An 18,180-nucleotide genomic window follows, 5' to 3' on the forward strand; every position below is an offset into this window, starting at 1 on the left:
GTTCAAATCGGACCAGTGTATCAAGTAGCTGTCATAGGACCAATCGGGCGAAAATCAAGATTTACGGTGAAAAACTTTTTTGTTTTTTGAGATATCGTAACCAAACTAATACAATATGCATTTAACTTGGTTTGATATATCCTGACTAATATTGTTTCAAATCGGACCCCTATATCATATAGCTGTCATAGGACCGAGATATCGTATCGTAACCAAACTGATACAATATGTATCTAACTTGGTTTTATATATTCTGAACAAAGTTGGTTCTTATCAAACTACTATATAATATAGCTGTCATAGGATCAATTGGGTGTAGTAGATGTTTTAGTGTGACAAATTTTTTTGTCATAGTAAGTACGGGGTCTCCGACACTAGAGTATGCTCGGGCGGAGCGGAGAGTATGCTTTTGACCTTGCAACTTTATCATTAATGCAGGCAAATAGTAAAATATATAAATTTAGTCGTTGAATTTCTTTTATATTTTTATAAAAAAATGTTTTCTTTAATTATAAAGAAAACTGGGGGGCTCCGCCCCGCTCGCGTTGCTACAGTCGAGCATACTCTATTATCGGAGACCCCGTACTTACTATGAAAAACATTTTTTTTTTTCATACTTAGACTTGGATTTTGCCCGATCGGTCCTATGACAGCTATATGATCTAGAGGTCTGATTTGAACTTACTTTGGTCAGGATATATAAAACCAAGTTAAATGCATATTGTATACTAGTTTGGTAAAGATTTCTCATAAAACAAAAAAGTTCCACAGTATAACTTGATTTTCGACCGATTGGTCCTATGACAGCTATATGATTTAGTGGTCCGATACGAACCAACTTCGGTCAGGATGTATGAAACTAACTTAAATGCATACTCTATCAATTTGGTTAAAATATCTCATAAAACAAAAAAGTTTTTCATACTAAAAAATAGTTTTGACCCGATCGGTCCTATGACAGCTATATGATATAGTGGTCTGATTTGAACCAACTTTAGTCAGGATATATAAAACCAAGTTAAGTGCATATTGTATCAGTATCACTGAGTACTTTAGAAAAAAACTTAAAGGCACGCCTAAAATCTATCAAACACACCTTTCCAATGATATATAGAACACATCTGTAGCTTCTATAGTTTGGAGGTTGTTGTTGAGATTTCAATTTTAGAGGGATTTAGCGTTTTCCCGCTAAAAAAGCGGTTTTTTCAATAAGTCGTAGAACAAACATTTCTAGATTTTCGAAAAGGAATAGATCCTCAGACCAGCAATTTTTTCATCTCATTTTGAGAAGTCCACTAAAAACTTAAAATTTAATTATCTTTTGAACTAGTTGTCGGATTCGGGTGATCAAGGTATCAATCGACGCGTATTTTTAAATGTTAACAAAAGGCTCAAACGATCTCATTAGCGGCAATTGTTCCCACACCAATTGTTCGTCACTAGCGCGAACTGCCGTCCGCGGGGATAATAAATTGGGCACACAGATTTCGATGGACCCTACGCAGGTCGTTTGTTTTAAATTTTTGACACGCCCCCTTCCGCCCCCACAAATCGCGAAAAACCATTACACTCACAGTTTTTAATATAATACAGTTTTTATGGTAATTAGCGTAATTTATTAATATTATCTATAATCCCACTTAATCGCAGCAAGATCGGACAAGTAGAACGGTAGTAACAGCTAACCAAAGTTATTAATAAAGTTATTATTTCAATGGAATCGCAATAGAAAGTACTTTTATCCTATGGTCGGGATCTCGACTATCCTTTCCTTTCATACTTGTTATATATAAAAAAAATGAGTTTAAGTAAAATTAAAAATTCTTATTGCCTTTACAGAAATTAATTGTAATTGATAGAAAGCTTTGGAGTTGACCAACTGTCTATAAATGGAGGATATTGTAAATTGAAATAAGCAGAAGAAGAAGAAGAAGAAGATGGCAAACACGGATTTGTCTCTATCGCAGGCGTCTTCGTGCGGTCAGCAACACAACGAGTCCCAGTCTCATTCGGGCAGATGCGGATCTTCACCGAAGCCACATTTTATGACGGGTGTTTATCCTCTGTGTGGTACCGGCTCAGCAGTTAGTCCTGTTCCGGCTGCGGCTCCGGCTTCGGCTCCGGCTCCGGCTTCGGTCTCGGCTCCAGTCTCAGCCTCAGCCTCAGCCTCGTCTGCGGTGTCGGCGCCAAGACAAACGCCGTCGACGGCATTGGAGCAGTACCGCTTACAGCTGTACAACTATGCACTTAATATCGAGCGCCTAAGGTGTCCCCAATATGGAGCAGGCGCAGGATCGGTAACAGGATCATCGGTAATGGCGCCTTGGCTCCATCCCTACAGTCCTTTGCACTGTGCGGGTGCAGGAGGAGTTGGGGTCGGAATCGGAATCGGAGGCAGTCGATTGGCTACGCTGTCAACTATCTCGCTCTTTCCGCAGTCGCAGCGGATCTTTCAGCCGGAGGAGCCGAAGCCACAGCACAGCTACATTGGTTTAATTGCCATGGCCATTTTAAGCTCCACGGAGATGAAACTAGTGCTCTCGGACATTTATCAGTATATATTGGATAACTATGCGTATTTTCGGACACGCGGACCCGGCTGGCGGAATTCAATTCGCCACAATCTATCGCTAAACGATTGTTTCATCAAATCCGGACGTAGTGCGAATGGCAAGGGACATTACTGGGCCATCCATCCGGCCAATATGGATGACTTTCGCAAGGGTGACTTCCGGCGGCGAAAAGCACAGCGCAAGGTGCGCAAGCACATGGGATTATCCGTGGACGATGCCAGCACGGATTCGCCAAGTCCGCCGCCCTTGGATTTAACCACACCGCCACCGTTGGGTACCGCACAGGCATCACTGCAGCTGGCCGCCTTAAACTATCCATATCATCAGCATTATATCGGACAGTTCTTTGGACGCACTGCACCGCAGTACACGACAACAGCGACGGCGACTGCGACGGCGACGGCGACTGCGACTGCGACGGCGACTGCGCTGCAACGGCAACAGATTCATATGCAGCCAGAGTCACATCATTTGCCAGCATTGGATCCAATCTATCAGCATTCACAACATCCACATGCGCAAGTGCAACTGCAGCCACATCCTCTACAGAATCCACATGCACATGCACATGCACATCCACATCCACATCCACCACATCATCAACATATTGCGTATATTAATTCCACGACAACCACAACAATTGCCAATCTGTATTCGCAGACGAGGAAACGTCAGTTTGATGTTGCCTCCCTATTAGCTCCCGATGTGCAGATCGTGGACATTGTGGAGGATGAGGAGAAGACAACACAGCACACGGTCATCACAAAGGTTCAAGTACAAAAGCAGCAGACGATACATCATGAATTGGTTGTGGAACAATCAGCAGCAAATCATCAACTGGATGCGGAGACTGAAGCGGATATCGATGTGGACGGTGACTGCGATGTCGACAGGGATAGAGACAGAGACAGAGACAGAGATAATGACAGAGATAGAGATGGCAAATGCATGCAAGATGATAATAATTCGTATCTTAGTGACTCCAGGCGCTTGTCCTTTGATGCGGATGATCAGGAACATCACTCCGCCTCAATTTCGCCAGTCTTGGGTGGCAGCTCTGTGGCCAGCAGTAGCCAGCATGATTCGAACTCCTTGGAAGAATTGCCTACAGGTGGCAGTAGCACCCTTACATCCCCGCTGCCCCTGGCCATGACAATGTCCCTGCCCAAGACCTACGTAGAACTCAATCATGTCGATCCTCACATCCTAAGCAGATACTATGGCTCCTATATGGCAGCCGCAGCGCGTCGAGCTACAATCGAAGCATCCAGAGCCCAATCGAAATCAATGACCACGCCCCCTTCGCCTAAAGAATTGTTACCTAATAAATTATAATCAAACTAGTGTGGGATCTCTTCAAAAACATAACCACATATGCTACATTGGGGTGCATGGTGCAACTCAAATTCCTAATCTACGCTCGAAACCAAGAGCTTTTCACCGAGAAATCATAGTTCGAAAATCAATTATTTTTTCATTTTTAGCATGCAGTTAGTGTTATCTTCAGTGTTTTTCAACCGATCCTGACGAGATTGGTATCAAAACTTTTGTTAGGACCAGGACTTTTAAAGCATAGCTTTCTCTTATATAAGAACTATTAGCAATTAATTTTAGAACTATGGTTTCTTGGTCAAAACATCTTAGAATTGGGCGTAGATTACGAATTTGATCTAAAATTTTTTGTGAAAAAAAAATGTATGCACCCTAACATACATACTTGTAAATAACAGGGACAGCAATTGTTAACAATTATTATTCAGCTTTTATTATACGGCTTAAGATATAAAACTTATTATTTATTATTGAAAAGCTGCAAAAATAATAGATATAATTCAATTTGTATTTAAAAGTTACGTAATAAGAGTTATTTATTCATTTTTATTAATTTTTAGATGCATTTGGTTTAAAGAATATTGTTCTTCTGTTTTATTTATTACATTGTAATGTGTGGTATTTATTTTAAAATAAAAAATAACTCTTACTCCGTACCTTTTATTTTAATATCATAATATTTGTTAATCCGTAAAGTGTAAATAAAAATTGAAAATAATTTTCTTAAGAATCGATATTTAATAGAATCTATATATGCATTTTTCTTTTAAATGGATTTTTTATTTTAAATTTTGGCTTAATAACTGTTATTTTAGGTCCCTGGTATTTATTTATATGATATATTTGGTTATGGATACTATTTATATCTCTCTCAGCCCACCTAGTAATGAATATGGATGATAAGTTTTATACTATATCACATATCATTCAACCTCCAGTCAAAGAGAATACTTGTATTTAAAATGTAATATGTTCGTTTTAATAATAATATTAATAATAAATATAAAAATAAAGTTTTAAATATTGTTATGGTATTACAAATATTAAATTAAATATTATCTAACAGATACATTTCTATTAAAATAGATAGAAATCGGCTTGGCTTTGTCAGTGTTATAAGAGTTGCTTGCCAATAATTGTCTAGGATTAAATGTGAATACAGTAGTTAATTTTGGGCAAAAATGATTAAAAATGTTATCGTTTCACATTTGACAGAGTTGCTGTTTTCTAATAATTAACTTGGAAAAAGTATGAAAAGTTGGAAAATTTGCTATGTTGCCTTATACTGAAAATGATTTAATGATTTTAAAGACATTGCTCAGCAAAATCGGATTGGATTTGTTAAAGTTATGAGAGTTGCAATCATTACTTTCACTATCAGTTTACCGGACATAACGTTCGAGACCTTTTTTTATGTATACTAATGTCAATTTAAACCAGAACAATAATTATTGTAGCCAGATGTAGACAGTGGATAAATTGAGGCTTCATATGTAGTACAATGTCATTGTAAATTAACAAATCTCATTAAAGATAATCTTATTATTGCATGTGGTGCTGATATTTAAGCCGCTACTGTATCGAAATGAGAGCAACAAGCCAACCGCCGGTCCCGCTATTCAGGCCACTACTGTAGAGAAAATGGAGCGACTGGCTAACAGCAAGTCCTGCCATTCAGGCCACTACTGTAAATTAATTAGAGCGACCGGATAACAGCTGGTTCTGCCATTCAGGCCACTACTGCTATTCGGGCCACTACTGTAAATTAATAAGAGCGAACGGCTAACAGCTGGTCATGTTTATATGCCACTACTGTTGCGACGGGCCAACAGCTGGTCCTGCTATTAAGGCCACTACTGTAAATTAATTAAAACGACCGGCTAACTGCTGGTTCTGCTATTCAGGACCTTACTGTAAAGTAATTGGAGCAACGGGATAACAGCTGGTCCTGCTATTCAGGCCGCTACTGTGCAGAAAAGAACAGCTGATCGGGTTTAAAAATGCTAACACTGTTGTTGTTGTTTACATTTTTTGTTATTTGTTCTATTTTATTCTCTTGCTTGTTGATTTAATGCTAAGTCAAATTATTACCAATAAAGCAATGGCAAACCAATACAAACTCCGGTAAGAGTGAGTGAAAGCAACTATCTTTTCGCTCTTTTAGCTCTGCTACTTTTTGCTCCATTGCACTCATTAGATAAAAAAAAAAACTCACTTGCACTTTATAATTATATTTATGTATGTACATAATTGGGGTTTTGTTTGAGTAAACGACTGAAAAAAAAATGGCGGATGGCGTGACGTCTTACGTAAGCGGCGGCCGCTCTCTCTTTCTCTCTCTCTATCCATATCTTAAAGCTTTTGAACGGAGATCCTCGCGAATTGCAAACATTACAGCAGCATGTGCTTGAACAAATAATGTTGCGAACGATTAATCAACATGTTGCTAAGGCTCGCATGCATATTTATTTGTATCATGTGAACGAGCTGGCAGCATGTTGCTAACACAACTTTACTTTAAAACTGTTACAAAGTCAAAAAATCACGATTATTTGCTATAAATCTTATTTCAAAGATCATATAAAAAACAAAATAAATATTAATCAAACAAACTTTCCAACTAATTTAATTTTTTTAATTTAGTAATTTAAAAAATCGAAGCCACTAAAAGTGGTTCTTTTATTTATGTCAATGCAGGCTAGATATATATATAAATAAATTGTGGTTTGCTTGTAATAAAATTGTGATCTACATTAATTGACAACAGAGCAAGTGCCAGTACTTTTGTTCATGGCTGTACAAAGTAAACAATTAAACCAATCATTGTAGCAAGTCAATAAAGACTAAATGAATGCAACTCTGCAAAATTTAGATAACTAATCATAGACAAGCACCAATCACACTTACAATACTGTAACTATTCTGGATATGGTGAAATAAATTCTGTACCCAAGAGAACTGGTTTAAATAAACTATTTCTGGGTGACTAGCATTCACTAAGCAAGCATTTCAACCTTCCCATAGACTTGCACCAATCACATTAATAATACTCTTCCTATTCTGCGTATGGTGAAATAAAATCTGTGCCCATGAGAACAGTTTTACATACAAGATTTCGGAATGACAAGCATTCAGCAAGCAAGTCTTTCAACCTTACTATAGACGTGCAGCATTCACACTTCCAATACTGTTCCTATCTTTATTCTGTGAATGGTGAAGTTTTCTTTGTCCATGAGAAGAGTTTTTATTAAAAGTTTACGGAGAAGCAAGTACTTAAACCTTATCATAGACTTGGACCACATATTTTACATACTGTTCCCATTTCTATTCTGTACTCATGAGAACAAGTTTCAATGTGAGCTTACAGAATGACTTCTCTGGACTAAGTAAATATCTAATCCTAACACCAAATTAACTTTTAAGAGGCAGCCAATTGTGAGACTAAATTTTCAATATTTTCAAATTATTAATAAATAAATTAACAATAAATAACATATATTTTTAGAAATAATAAAATTGCCTATTCAATTCGACAAACAAAATAAAATGGGAAAAATGTGAAGACATGGTAAAAATATTTAAAAATATTTAATAAATTGAAATTGCATTTTTTAAAAGACTTTTTTTTTTAATTTTGAAGGCTATAAATGAAAGTTATTTAGCGTTTAATTAAAAGCTCGACGAGAATATTTGAGTCAAATAATTCACTTATTTAATTTACAATTCCCAAATTCTTCCAGCTTATCTGATGTTGCTTCAAATACTTATTTCCCAAACTTTATGCTTACAATTGAAGCTTACTCGATTTTTATAAAAACATTTTCTCAAGGTTTACAGCAAATTAACAAACTTATAGAATATTTTCACATATAGTTTCATTCAAAAATAATTTCAGATATAAATTTTCATTAAATATGAAATAATTTTTAATGAAAAGTTAAAATAGCTGAAGTATATTAAACATTCTGAATTCAAAACTTAAAAAATTTGTCTTTTACCGAAAATTTAAAATAAAAAATCAAAAAATGCATTCATTTCATTTTAAATATTTAATATAAATTGATATTTATGCTTTTATTAAAGTAGCTTATAGTTACAGTGCGTTTTTTATCAGTGTATTTTAATACTAATATTTTTAAATTGACCCACGTTTTCTTGTTTCCTTGAAACTTAAATGCTTATAAAGACATATCTTACTTAAAATATGACATGAATTGGAACGTAAATGGGAATGGAAAAATATGGGTTGGATCTGAACTGAGTTGGAATAATTCACTTTGTATATACGCTGATCGTTTGTAAACTAGATTATTATCAATTCGATACATTGACATACTTACATGCTATGTACAAAAATTAAAATATAAAATGTGCTCGCTTAAGAGTTGTAAATAATTAAAGCAAAGAGTTTACTTGTTTTTGCATAAATATGTTCCAGTCTACGCTCATTTAAAGGCAGCAAAATGGCCGTAAGAGTTATGAGTTACGTGCAATGTGACGAGATGGGCGGAGTCGCTGAGATTTCGATTAATCAACGATTGGTCATCAAAATCATGTGCTTTGTGTTTATTGGTTGGTTTGTGTGCTCGCTACACATCGCTCTCACTCGCACTCGCACTCGCACTTTCACGCTGTCACGCTCTCTCGCTGTCACGCTCTCTCGCTGTACGTTTGCGTCCAAGCGTTGCTCTCTTTAGTTGAAAGAGGCAAATTGGTAAAGAGAACAAAATGTGCGATTCGGAAACAAGCAAGCAAACAAAACGACATACGAAACGAAACGAAACGAAACGAAACGCATAGCCGAGTGGACTTGCTCAACATCTCTTAGATTCGGTTTTGGAGCCGAAGAGCATCCCTCTTGCACTCGCATACACACTCGTACACTCGTACACTCGTACTCGTGGTGTATTCGTCATATTCGCTGCAGTCTGTAGTCCGTTTGGAGCTGTTGAAGCCGTTCAAGGTGGATGTGGAATCCAATTGAATTCAGATTCCCGATTCCGATTCCGATTCAGTGACAATTGAACATTGCCACGTTGTGGTGGTGGTGGTGGAGGTTCACTTTTATGTCGTCGCGTCGCTGTTACAATTGTTATTGTAACTGTTGTAATTGTAATTGTAATTGTTGTAATTGTTGTTGTCGTCGCTATCGTTTTGTGTTGCAATCGGATTATATGTTGTGCATCGTTATCGACATCGACATTGAAATTGCTTTTTCAACAGAAATTCAAATTTAGTGCCCATCTACGATATTTGAATAAATCGGTTACCATAAATAACTTGAGCATAAATCAAATGTACTATTATTATCTCAAATAATTGTTCAAGACAAGTATGTAAAATTCTAAAGTGCTTCAAGTGTCAGCAGCAAAGAGAGAGAGAGACGGAGAGAGCGAGAGAGCGAGAGAGAGAGAGAGAGAGAGAGAGACAGAGAGACAGAGAGGGAAACAGAGTGATAAAGAGCGGTACTCGTATTCTAATTCTCGGTCTACAAAACTAAATTTGAACTGACAATGAAAGGTTAAACACTTATCAACACATCAAACTAAAATGTATTTTTGTTGTGAGCTCGAAATCGACATCGACATCGAAATCGACATCGAAATCAGCATATGAAACGTTCTACACATTGCTGAAGATCGAAAGATAGAAATATGATTATCTTTCGAGAAAAAAATACTACTCGTTTTTTGGTACTTGCCTAAAAGTGAGATGTGACCCACAAATATATATATAAATATTTCTTAAAGTGCCATATTCAAGTTTAGAAAAATTGTAGCGTTAAATTAAGTAAACCTAGTCAATATTATCAAAACAAAACAAAAAATATATATACAAATCAAATAAATCAAAACAACAACGCAAACACACATGGAATAATTATTTAAATACAGCTGAAGAAGCAAAGGTGAGTTCCAGATAAAGATAAATCAGTTTATAATTATCCCAATAAATATAGAAGTCAATACAGCAAATTGTTTAAGCATATTTAGCACTAAAAACGAAAACTATACAAAAAAGTGTAGAATACGAAACTTATTTTACGAAAAATTATAGAGAAAAGTTATTGTGAAGATTTATTGTTTGAGATTAATGATAATGATACTGATCACTATTTTTTTTTTTAATTAAAAAAAAAAGACCTTATGTACTTGTGCTATCTTAATATAGTTGCTGAAGGTTCTAAGAATAAAAGAACAAAAATTAACAAGATCCTCTGGGCTTAATTAATTTGAACATCTAAAAAAAAACTAAACAGCTACCTGATTTAATGTATTTATAAACAGAAACAATGTGACAGCTTTTGATCGTGAATGTTTATAATATTATGTAATTTTTATGTACAACTTTGTTTTTTTTTTGTCTAATTGTAAAACTCTTTGTCCTGACTGACTTACTGACTGACTGACTCACTGATCATAATGTATAACCCGTTAAGAGCAATTATATCGTATAAATATATATAAAACTTTGACTGACTGACTCACTGATCATTATGTACAAGCAATGAAGGGAAATTGAAATCATTTTTGAGCCCTTTTGGTCGTAAATGTTTATATTATTATGCAAGACTCTTTGTCCTGACTAACTGACTTGCTGATCATTATGTATAAACTGTTAAGGGAAATTACTATGTATAAATATATAGAAAACTCTTTGTCCTGACTTACTCACTGACTGACTGACTAACTGAATAACTGATCATTACGTATAAGCCGTTGAGGGCAATTGGGAGATATTTGAACCCTGGCACCTGAACAGGTCCCGCCAGCTCTCTTTTGAGTTGCAACTTGCAACTTGCCACTTGCCACTTGCCACGGGCACAGGAACAGGCACCGTAAGCTGCGCACAAGCATTCAATGCGACAGGTGCATTTGCCACGCAGACAGCTTACCTCCTGTTCCTGCTCCTCTCCTGCTTCAGCTCCGGTTTTAGCTCTCAGCTCCCAGCTGCCAGCTCCCAACTCAGATCTTGCATTTGGGAGGTGGGCAGTTGGAGAGTTGGAGGAGGAGATGGAGATGGAGATGGAGAGACTGGTTTTTCTCTAATTGCCGATCGCTGCCCGACGGTTTGTCGACTGTTTTCCGAGTTGGCCGACAACAAACTTGATTCGTAACTATCTTACATATGCATTTATATATGTATGTACGTTTGTATGTCTTATACATACAAAATACTTACTTATATTTGTATAACTTTAACTGTAACCTGGGCGTCAAACAATTAACTTTGTTTTGTTTCACTCCTGTTTGTGTAATCTTCATTATTACTATCAGCGATCGTGACGATTGTAATTTTTAAAATATGAATTATATGCAATGCAAATATAAAATGAAAATTAAAAATTAACAATTGAATTATTCAATAATCAATTTTAACTCATAGGCGAAGGGATAAAAAAATATTACTTGTTGATTTTTATCAACAAATTACAAAAAATCTTGTATTTTAATTTAGCTAAAAGCTTGTGACATAATTATTAATTAACAATTTTTATTAAATATTTATTGCTTCTATAATATGGTGTAGTATTATTAATATTAGAGGCTTACTTAATTGTTAGAAGAAAATAAAAGTTATACTATGATTTTTAAATGCAAACAAAGCTCAATTCATGTTCAAGATTAAGTATTTCTTATTTGTAATTTATTTAAATTTAATTTACATCTAAAATTAAAACTGAATTAATAAACAAACAAAAATTTTAAATTTTAAATTATAATTTATAAAAGTCTGGGGAATTTCATATATTTGTTTATTTTTTTGTATTATTAATCTGCTAATATTGTACTATTTAATTAGTTTATTAAGTTTAGATCGAGTTTATTTAATATGTATTGAGAGCTGGGAACAGTTCAGAAAACTCGCAGCATTAATGCAAATGTTCTGGATGCTCCTAATGATGTTACTCCATACATATGTCAAGGGTTTTGCATTTGTTGTTTGTTATTTGTTATTTGGCGATTGTTCACGATTGTTCGAGAGTGTCATCTAGGAACGCCATAAATTGTGAGCCTGGTCAACACATGTACAGACTTGTTTCCCCCGATTGTAAAAAGAGGAACCGAAAGGAACGGAAAGGAACGGATCGGAACGGTTACATCAAAGAGACAATCAAAGCAGAACAATGAAACTAACATATACATACAACATTTTCCCTCTTTCTTCTCCTCCTTCAGGAGCAAGGAGGTAATATTGCGATGTCTTATAGAATTTTTGTTGTGCGAGTTTGTTACATGGACAGACGTCAATGCGGTTTTCACTAGTTTACTCGCACAGTACTCGTACTCGTATATTTAGTAATCTCTCTTATAGAATAGCCTTTGCGGCAAATCCGCTAAAGGCCATCCCGCTTCTATTCGGAAAATGACAATGACAGTAACAAAGTGAAAACAGATATATAAACAAGTATACCCGGATTGTCGGGGATGTCAAGAGTCGCGAGTACCAAGTTGACATTGGACATAGGACACTGGAGATTGGGACACTTGGGGCTAATGAAACGACGCGACGATAGTCACACAAAAGGGACCAAAACAATTGCTAAATTGTTGGAAATACGAGCACCTTGTTGCATACGACTATCAATAAAAATGAGAGAGTTAATTTCTTAACAAATCCGAGCAAAAATGAAAGCTAGTAAATTAAGCATTTATTATCAAAGGAAATATTTATTCAGGATTGCTCCACAAATCCGCAAATTAAACAAATGAACAACGAGTCGGGAAGTCTATAGTCAACTATAGATATACCCGTTGCATAATATTAGGAGCCTTAAAAATGAAAACTGCTATTATCGCCCTTCTGCTCAACCGATCTTGTTGCGAGTAAGTTGAATGTTAGATAATAATAATAGATAACGTTAGTTACCAAAAACAAAGTTATTTCTTTAAGCCAGTGGGTGTGGTGTTTTTTCGCGATTTGCGATAACTTTATAGGGTCGGAGATGCCTCCTTTATTTGGTTACACTGTTAAATTAATCTTTTAGTAACGGGTATACAAAGAACTTTTAAATCAATATTAAAAAATTCATTTTCTATAAATAAAACTGAAAATACGAGTTGCTTTATAAAGGTTGCATAAAATCTTATAACTTTTTTTATACAGGTCAGAAAACAAAAGTTAATTTTTAATAATGCAATTTATATTTAAAAATTATATCTGTAACGGTTACTGCTTTTAAATAGATACATATTATTGGAGACTTTTAACACAATTTTAAGCTTATTAAAATAAAGTAAAATCCTTTATTTTCCTAACATACACTTAAAATTAATTTATTCATTGTATAAAATAAACCAATAAATAATATTTGTAACATGAAATTTCAGACATTTCACATCTGAATTTAAGAATTATATCAAGCTTTTATCCGTTAATAGATTTGAATCTATGATTTGACTAAGACACATCCTTGTTAGATCTTCTCGAAATTTCAAAAAGGTTAACGTCCACACACTTACAGACACATTAGCACACACACAGATAAACACATGCACGCATACTCACTCGCACACTCACTCGCACACTCACTCGCACTCGCACTCACATTCGCACTCGAACTCGCACTCATTAAGCTAAGCAGACCAGCGCCAGGCAGTGTGGTGAGTGGAGGTGAATTTAGAGGGGGGTCGGTTGATATAATGACAGGTTTTTATCCAGTTCTGGGGAGCTAGTAAAACTGGACAACTGTTATTAAAGCAAATGATAAAAAATAAGACTATCATTTTTCCTGCCATCGAATTTTATTGAACGCATTCAAAAGATGGATTCAATCAGAAAATGTAACTCAAACGGTAAAATCACCATTTAAAATTATTATAAAAAATAGCATTTAACTTTTACTAAAAAGCTTAATTTTTATTCTAGATCGGCGTTTAATAATTGAGTTTTATCATCCTTTAGAAATAAAATAATTTTAATAAAATGATAAATGCAATTTTGTATATTTCACAATATTATTAATATTGTTATTAATTTTTGTTCAACTTTAAAGCCAAAGTTTTTGGTCAAACTTAGTTGAAAGTGAAACAAGCCTAGTTGGAAAATTAGCTACATAAAAAACTCTTTGTCCTGACTCACTGACTGATCAATGTGGAGACCAAGCCGTAAGACCTAGAGAGCTGTAATTTACACACAAAAAAACTGAGACGATTTGATCAAGCAATATAGCGATTTTTTTGAATATTCGACCTGCAAGTAGGTTAAATTTGAAGTCAAAGTTCGCAGTTCGAGTGAATTGATTAATATTAAAAAAATTTTTAGTTTCTGGCTCTTCTCGAACAAACTTACAGATTGTTGACTTGTTACTACCCTTTTACGTTTCTAGTATATATAGTTTCTAGTATATATAGCGATTTCCTTTTCCCTTCTTGCACATGATCAGCTTAGAGGTAGCAAGTGTTTATTTAAAAATTGTCGAAAAGTCGGCCTGTTGCCTGGATTTGTTACGCGTAACGCATAAATATTTAATGTGTGTGTGTGTGTGTGTGTGTGTGTGTGTTGTTGTTGTTGTTGTTGTGTATTTAAGCTTGAATATTGCGTGCACTAGAGTCTATTGAGAAAATACTGCGAAAACGTGTTTCGGAGTAGATAGATAAAGCCGAATCTGAATCGCGGCGCCGACACTCCGGTCTCTGGTCCAGAGACAGTGACTGAGACAGAGACAGACATTGATGATGTGTTTATACGGCGTTCATTTCGCAAGATCTTTCTATTTTAGCTGGTGTCATAAGTATTCAAGTTACTCATGAAAGTTTACAATGAGAAAATTAATTAATATTAAAGATATAATTAAATAAATGAAAAAAAAAACAAATAAAGAAATAAATAAATATGACTAGCGCCTTAATTTATAAGCTTTGCCTTGTAGCGCTAAGAATCAAAAAAAATCAAATAAATAAAAAATATGTATAGTGAAGTAGATTTATTGAATTGAAGTAGATTTAAAGATTATGACTAGCGCATTAATTTTTAAGGGAATCTTTGTAGCATTGCAGAATATAGGATATTATATTAAAAATTAATAATAAAATAATTTCCAAAAACAAAACAACCTAATTTATCACTTTTATTGAATTTATATTAAATAACAAAATATCAAATCTAATAAAAAATATTAAGACCTGTTCCGATTTTCACTTTCGACAAGATTGATCGGAAGTTAAAATCTATAACCTGTTCTAAATTCATTCCGGATATATTCTGCGTACGATGCTCACTTGAATTGGTAAATTCAAGTCTGAAAAAAAGAAAAAAGGAGAACTTTTAAAAACTTGGCCTAAATGTAATAATGCTCAATGAAATTATCTAAAATAGGAAGTGATAAATGGAACAGAAAAAAGAAATCGCTTTAGATATGTCAAATAAATAACTTCAACATTATTTTGGACAACTTTGACTTCTCATAACTTTGTCAAATCTCAACCAATGTTAATAGGCAATGTCTTTTTAAACAGTATTTGACTTCTTAATTAATGCTGCATTTAAATTTTTGAATTAAATTTCTAATTTGGGGCTATTGAAAAATTTCCTGGAACTACATATTATTTAAATATTTCCCTTGTATATTTTTGAACAGCTTTGAACTCTCATAACTTGTCAACTCTCAACCAATTTCAACAAGTAATTTCTTTAAAAACAGTATTTGACGATTATGGGTTACTACTGGTTTATTTTCCTTGAACTTACCATTTTCTTAATTTATTCCTAAAATTCAACATTTGCTTAAATAGCAACTCTGCTTGCTACATTTTTTGAAGTTGCCGAATTCATGAATTCACGAATTCGAATTGGAATTGGAATTCGAAGGCGTATAAACGTCCCATGCTGGCGACAGACTGGAGATCGGCTGGGAAGCGGGAGACGAGACGAATGACGTCGGAATGCGAAATGCGAATGCGCGCGATGCGAAACATGGAAAACTAGTTGCTGTTGTGTGTCGTTGTTGATGTTGATGTTGCTATTGCTGATGTTGTTGTTGTTGTGATTTCTGTTGTTGCTGTTGTTGCTGTTGTTGCTGTTGTTGCTGTTGTTGCTGTTGTTCTCGTTGTTGTTGCTTTTGTTGTTTTAGCTGTTGCCGTCCTCGCAAAAATAAACACACTCAAAATAACAACAGGTGAATGCGAATGCGAATGTGAATACGAATACGAACGCAAACGCAAACGCGATCGCGAATACAAGAAATCAAACCTTTCGCATACAACATTGTTGTTTCCTGTTTTTTATTTTTTGTTGCTGCTGCTGCTGCTGCTGCTGCTGCTTTGGACAAAGATTCGATACCTGGCCTGAAGCTGGCAGCTATGGAGGGTGTTTATCATTTGCGAGACATAGGCACTAAGTCGATCTGTTCGATCTCAGTCTGCCCGTCTGTCTGCCCGTCTGTCTGTCTGTCTGTCCTGTCGTGTCTTTGGCAAACGCATGTGATATTACTTGGAGTCCATTCACACAGTCTCATTGCCCATTGCCCACTATCTTCTTCTCCTCCTCCCTTTTCTCCTTCTCCTTCTCCTTCTCCTTCTCCTTCTACACTCCTTCTTCTTATATCTGCCTATTTGTCTATACTCTATTTTGTTCGGGTCTGCTTCAGTCCAAAACTTGCATCAGATCCAAGCAGGTATCTCAAAAAAAAGTTATTACTTCTATACGATTATAGCAAAACCTGTTATAAACTATCTTAATAAATGTGAAGGAAACTCAAATATAATATTTTAAGATGCGTTATCCTGAAAACAGGATAAATTTTATTTAAACCCTTGTTTACTTTTCTTACTGCAATAATTATACAATTTTCATATTTAATTTTAATTTGAAATATTAATAAATAGGGAAAAAACATCTTAATTTTAATTATTTAATATCTTTAGATGCAGGCATCCTGCAAACACTTATTTATTCTTTTTTTTTTTTTTTAATAACTATAAGATTATTATATTTATTATTAATTTTTAATCTTAATAAATGAAAAAAAACTCTCAATATTTTTAGATCAATATTCTAGAAACAGGATACATTTTAATTTGAACTCTTCTTATTGAAATAATTATAAAATTTTTATATTTATTTTCAATTTTTGAATTTCCATATTTCAAAATGTTTGTAAAAATTCAAATAGTTGAGAATCTTGGCTATTTTTTCAGTGAGCAAGAAATGAGTATTCGTACTCTGATTTCAAGAGATTCCAGAGCCGGTTCGGGAGTGAAACCACAATAATCAAGCCAATCTCTTAACTTCTTGAAATGCAGTGACAAGATTCATGTACATAAATAACATTAGTAATTCCGTTCTATCATTTAAATATTGTTATTGGTTCTGGTTAACTTCTATGTGAATCCAGATTCAATGTTTTCGTTTTAAATATGTATTACAATAGACTGATTTGTCCGACTGCGTCCTAATTGAAATTCAATTACGGCACGAGTACTTTGAGTACAATTCCTTAACATTTGTGGGCATCTCAATCACAATTTCGATTTCGACGCCTTCCTTCTCTGCTCGACTGAGCTTAAAAAGCAAATCTTAACTCTTGAGAAGAACAATAGGATCATTGTTTTCAAGCTTGCCGTTGCTCTTGGTATAATAGAACATAAAGGGTTGACCGAATGCCCGCTGATTGAACAAACAAAGTGTTTGTTTCCTTCTCTGTTTCAAATTTGCTTAAACTCAGCAAGTAAGTAAACTTGACTACGAGATATCCTAGGTTTTAAAAACTGATTTTGTAGCTTATAATATTGAGATATAGATATAGATATAGATATACATATACATATACATATACATATACATATACATATACATATACATATACATATACATATACATATACATATACATATACATATACATATACATATACATATACATATACATATACATATACATATACATATACATATACATATACATATACATATACATATACATATACATATACATATACAGCAACAATACATATCACGTATACATACACATATGCATATGCATACATGCGTATACGTGATACGTATTGATACATGCGTATTATGCGTCGTATTATGTCATATGCATGCGTATGCGTGCGTGTGCGTAATGCGTGCATGCATGATGCGTATGCGTGATGCGTTGCATGCAATGCTGCGTGATTGCGTAATACGTATGCGTAATAGTAATGCGTATGCATTGCGTGATAGTAATGCGTGCGCGTAATGCGTAATGCATTGTGCATGCGTGCGTATGCGTAATGCGTATATGATTATAATGCGTGATGTACGTGTGCGTATAATATTACATGTACGCA

General features: G+C 34.6%; 1 protein-coding gene across 1 annotated transcript; it reads left to right on the plus strand.

Annotated features, from left to right (window-relative positions):
- Positions 1-1,937: 1,937 nt before the first annotated feature.
- LOC117784258 (forkhead box protein K2) lies at positions 1,938-3,908 on the plus strand. The gene is made up of 4 exons (XM_034621985.1): positions 1,938-2,070; positions 2,149-2,951; positions 3,036-3,440; positions 3,588-3,908. The coding sequence occupies exons 1-4, from the start codon at positions 1,938-1,940 to the stop codon at positions 3,906-3,908; spliced, it is 1,662 nt and encodes a 553-aa protein (XP_034477876.1).
- The last annotated feature ends 14,272 nt before the right edge of the window (positions 3,909-18,180 follow it).

The sequence above is a fragment of the Drosophila innubila genome, chromosome 4 (genome assembly GCF_004354385.1).
Source record: "Drosophila innubila isolate TH190305 chromosome 4, UK_Dinn_1.0, whole genome shotgun sequence".
NCBI lineage: Eukaryota > Metazoa > Arthropoda > Insecta > Diptera > Drosophilidae > Drosophila > Drosophila innubila.

Coding starts and splice junctions, on each gene's coding strand:
- LOC117784258 (XM_034621985.1), top strand. CDS start 1,938: ATGGCAAACACGGATTTGTCTCTATCGCAGGCGTCTTCGTGCGGTCAG. Junction 2,071..2,148: donor GGGTGTTTATCCTCTGTGTG/GTACCGGCTCAG, acceptor TCTCGGCTCCAG/TCTCAGCCTCAGCCTCAGCC. Junction 3,441..3,587: donor AGACTGAAGCGGATATCGAT/GTGGACGGTGAC, acceptor GCGGATGATCAG/GAACATCACTCCGCCTCAAT.